This window comes from Rhincodon typus, chromosome 30 (genome assembly GCF_021869965.1).
Source record: "Rhincodon typus isolate 14 chromosome 30, sRhiTyp1.1, whole genome shotgun sequence".
Classification (NCBI taxonomy): domain Eukaryota; kingdom Metazoa; phylum Chordata; class Chondrichthyes; order Orectolobiformes; family Rhincodontidae; genus Rhincodon; species Rhincodon typus.
In genome coordinates this window covers 29,960,207-29,965,176 of record NC_063361.1, presented here as the reverse complement: position 1 = coordinate 29,965,176, position 4,970 = coordinate 29,960,207, and the positions used below count along the sequence as shown (strand labels likewise).

The 4,970-nt window shown below is 45.2% G+C and overlaps 1 protein-coding gene across 1 annotated transcript in view; it reads right to left on the bottom strand.

Moving 5' to 3' along the window:
- Positions 1-372, bottom strand: part of med1 (mediator complex subunit 1) — a 43,109-nt gene extending 42,737 nt beyond the window's left edge. The window contains exon 1 of the mRNA XM_020533206.2: positions 225-372. Coding sequence (XP_020388795.2) covers positions 225-351 — 127 coding nt within the window. The 5' untranslated portion in view covers positions 352-372. The remainder of the gene's footprint in view (positions 1-224) is intronic.
- Between the last annotated feature and the right edge of the window lie 4,598 nt (positions 373-4,970).

Genomic DNA, 4,970 nt, shown 5'->3' with positions numbered 1-4,970 from the left:
CCTACCCTCCAGGGCCGATGCCAACCCTCAGGCCCCTACCCTCCAGGGCCGATGCCCACCCTCAGGCCCCTACCCTCCAGGGCCGATGCCCACCCTCAGGCCCCTATCCCCCAGGGCCGATGGCCACCCTCAGGCCTCTGATCACCCGGGGCCTCCTGCCCTTGGAGCTCCTTGGCCCCCGGCGGACCTACACCCCCTCCTCAAGGTTACCGGCCTTTACTTACCTGTCGCCTCTTCCTTGCTCCGCTCGGCGTGTGGCGGCTGGTGCTGGGGCTGCGGCCCGGCCGATGTGTCGACGCAGCCACTGTGACTGTAAGAGACCGAAACGGAAAACCCCTGCAGCGCCGCCATCTTCCCCTTCCTTCCCTTCGCTCGGCCCCGCCGCGCAGGTTAATGGCGTCACTTCCGACGCAGCGATCTAGACGTCACTGAAGCTGACATATCGCCCCCTGGAGGCAGACTGGGGGAACCTACACCCAACCTGCAATTTTTCCTCAAATTGAATAAAATTGTTTAGAAGTTCCCCCTCTTGTTGAAATTATGGACCTTTGTTATTGTGCAGTCTCCCTCCTGCCCCTTGCAAGACTCCTTTTACAATGCAGCATGGATCCTTGGCCATCAGTCATCCTTTGGTCAAGATGCCAGCAGAAGCATTGCTCAGTACTACGTTACATAGGATTTACAGAAAGCAGCCCTTCAGCCTATTATGTCTGTGCCAGCTCCAAGCAGCTGGAGCCGGCACAGACATGTTGTCCACGGTGAAATTCACCTGTCGTTCATGGAGAAATTTGCAAAGGAAACACCTTTGACCACAAGTCCTTCAGGAAGTGGTCAGCATGTGGCTCCTCACGACCCTGCGGGAAAAGGTGAGGGTTGATCCTATCAGGTAGTTCCCAGAGCAGACTGTCAATGTCATTTGGCAGAATGCCTCATCACCAGAGCTTTCCAAGCACTAAGACATTGCTTGGCTGGTTGTGAGAAGGGCACTAACTGTGAGACTGTTCACGCCCGGACTCTGCGCTGCACCATGCTGCTCTTGAAGCAGCTGCTGGTTGGGAGGCTAGGGACTGTCACACATCTCCTTCTGGAATGTGCCTATGCCTAGGGGAGGCAATGGCCTACAGTATTATCGCTGGACTCTTAATCCAGAGACCCAGATAATGTTCTGGGGACTCGGGTTCAAATCCCACCACGGCAGATGGTGGAAATTGAATTCAATAAATATCTGGAATTAGAATCTAATGATGACCATGAATCCATTGTCGATTGTCGGAAAAACCCATCTGGTTCACTAATGTCCCTTACGGAAGGAAACTGCCATCCTTACCTGGTCTGGTCTACATGTGACTCCAGACCCACAGCAATGTGGTTGACTGTTAACTGTACTCTGGGCAAGTAGGGATGATAACAAATACTGCCTAGCCAGCAACACCCTCATCCCGTGAATGAATAAAGATAAAAAATGCAAAGCAAGCTTGGAGAAAGGCACAGTGCATTTTCTTGAGGCTCGTCCTGAGCAGCTTTGTGACACAGGGCTCTGTGCTGTACAGTCTGTTGCCCTTGAAGCACAATGAGACAAACATTGACTGTGCCTGGAGAACTATGAACTTGGTGAAAGGTGATCTTTGGTCTGGCCAAAACTTGTAGATGATATATACAGCTGCCACAGTGCATTGGTGGTGAGGGCTATGGTTTATTGGTTGATTATATTAGATGAGGTGCCAATCACATACCTGCTTTCTTCTGCATGGCAGCTTCTCTACTGCTGTTGGAGCTGCACCTATCCATGTGAGTGAAGTGTATTCCATCACATTCCTGATTTGTGCTCTTCGGATGGAAAAAGGCTTTGGTAAGTCATGAGGTGAATTACATGTGTGATGTAAAGTGTGCAATCTATATATTTTAATATCATTTATTTTGCAGTTTAGATATTGAAGTAGTAGTATGTGGCTTTTGGTTATTTATATGAAGGGCTTAATGATTAACTTGTTAATCTTTCTGAAGCCATGATATTTAAACTACGATGAGTGAGAAAGCAGCTCCTGGAGTGATAATGGGGATTTATTTTGAGTAAAAATCATTATCAGCTTTTGGTTTTTTAGAAGAATAAGGAATTGATTTTCAATTTTTGCCTAAGGGTTTCAGTTTGGAGGAGGGCTGGATGAAGTTAAATGTAAGTACAGTTTCTCCTGGAGAAAGGAGCTTTGGTGAATTCCTGCGGTGCATCTTGCAGATAGTACACACTGCTGCTAGAGTGTCAGTGGTGGAGGGAGTGGATCCTTGTGGATGTGGTGCCAATCAAGCGGGCTGCTTTGTCCTAGATGGTGTCAAGCTTCTTGAGTGTTATCGGGGCTGCACTCATCCAGGAAAGTGGGGAGTATTCCATCACACTCCTGACTTGTATCTTGTAGATGGTGGACAGGCTTTATGGACTCAGGAATTACTCGCTGCAGAATTCGTAGTCTCTGACCTGCTCCTATAGCCAATCTGTTTATGTGGTGAGTCCACTTGAGTTTCAATCAAGTTGAACTGCAAACCAAATTCTGTCTCTCTTTGAGGAGAGTGCTTGAGTAAAGTGTCTTTAAAACACAAACTGGTTGAAGTTGCTAAAATACACATGTGAAAGATCTTCAGCCTGGTACAAAAGGGCTGTGGAATGGATTCCACGTGCATGCAGTCCCCTCAGTTCTGCCACTGTCGCTTTGAGCTTAAATGGTGCATTAGAATTGTATTTCTGACATTTCGGTTGTAATCGTACTGCACTCAGAGTCAAAAGGTGAGGTGCTGAGAGAATTGAATACTACTCCATAATGACTCAATATTGTCATCTGAAAGTTTGGCATCTGTAATGTAAGCTGGAAGTGAATTAAATTCCAGATAGGCAGTAAAGAAGGCATACAATATGTTTGACTTCATTGGTTAGGGTATTGAGTATAAAAGTTGGCAAGCTGTGTTGCAGCTGTATAAAACTACACTTACACCACATTTGGAGTATTGTATTCAATTCTGTTTGTTACACTATAGGAAGGATGTGGAGACTTTGGAGAGTGTGCAAAAGAGGTTTACCAGAATTTTGCCTGGATTGGAGTGCATTACCTACCAGGATAGGTTGAAAAAACTTGGATTGTTCACTAGAACGTTGGAGGCTGAGGAGCAACCTGATAGAAGTATGTAAAACAATGAGGGGCATGGATAGAGTAGATAGTCAGAGCCTTTTTCCCAGGGTGAAAAAGTCAAATACCAGGGAAGCATAGGTTTAATGTGAGGGGGAAAGTTCAAAGGAGATGTGAGAGACAAGTCTTTTACACAGTGAATGGTAGGGAATATCGATGATATCGAGAATGTACTGCCAGGGGAGGTGTTAGAAGTAGATACAGTAGCAACACTTAAGAGACATTTAGACAGACCCATGAATTGGCAAGGAATAGAAAACAGGCAGATGGGATTAATTTAGAGTAGCAACATGGTCAGACATGGTGGGCTGAAGGGCCTGTTCCTGCGCTATATTCTAGCTCAATACTGTCATCTGAATGGCCTCCAGCCTGATGTAAATTGGTTATTGAGTAGATTCCAGTTACACAATCTGGGATTAGGATGCAACTTGAAAGGGGGCATCTAGGTTTGAACCCAGGCACTGAGCAAACTTCACAAGTTAAATGCTCTACTACTAGCACCCACTCATCAAGTAGAACTGTGGATGCTGAAGATCCGAAACAAAAACAGAAATTGCTGGGGAAACTCAGCAGGTCTAGCAGTATCTGTGGAGATAAACCTTCTGAGGAAGGGCCACTTGAGCAAAAATGTTAACTCTGCTTTCTCTGCACAGATGCTGTCAGACCTGTTGAGTTTCTCCATCACTTTCTGTTTGTCGCCCATCCCCTACAATTCATGCTGATGTCCCTTTTGGACTGAAGTGGTGCATTGTCACAAGTATTCACAGTTACAAATGTGTTTCTGACATTCAACTCTAATAGTGCTGCACTATGACTATGAAGAGGTGCTGAGGGAATTGAAAACAACTCCAAAATAACTCAGTACTGGAGAGAATACTACCAGCTGAAAGACCATTGGCTGATTTAAGAGGTTGAAGAGCAGATTCTAGTTCAAAAATCTTAAGTCAAACCACAACTTAAGAGTTAACGTTTCAAGTCTGATGTTATTTTCTAATCAGCCTGTTCAGAAAGACCACTGGAGCAGGTGTGGTCTGAAAATGGGTCTCCTAGCTCAGAGGCAGGGATACTACCACTGCACTCTGGCATAGCTTCTTAAAACTGAATTTTAAGTTTTTCCAGCTCTTTGTGTTTATTTCAGATTCCTAGTTTCCACAGTATGGGTCATCCTTGTTTGTGATTTGTATAAATGATTTGGATGAGAATATAGAAGGTGTTAGACCTCATAGTTTTCAATGAGAGTCCAAGTCTGGTGGTAGGTTCAGGCAACATTTATTGTGATTTACGCATCAGTTACAGCATAGCGAAAAGGTGCACAAGAAGTTTCTAAGTAGCTTCTTTTATACAGTTTAAGCTCAAAATGCACACATTTCCCCCTTTGTTTACTACTGACTCAGCAGTGCTGAGTTCTCCTTTTGTAACTGGAATAAATAACACTATACCCTGCACTAATGATGTCCCTAGCCAGCCAGTTGCCTAAGTTGGAGATGGGGTTTGTTTTAGTTTGTCCACCTCTTTTTGGATAAATACTGCTAAATCAGTGATCCCTTCGGCTCTATAATGGCTCGTTTGAATCTTCACCGGAGAGGTATCTCAGGTAGGGAGAATGAGTGATGGACAAAGCGGAGGACATAACTCAAGTAACATGATCAAGTCCATCATGGGGATAACCAGGCATTGGCCTTATGGTTGCAAACAAAGAAAGTACTGTTACAATGGGTAAACCTCGTTATTATCTCGGCATAGTAGGAATTGCAGATGCTGGAGAATCTGAGATAACAAGGTGTAGAGCTGGATGAA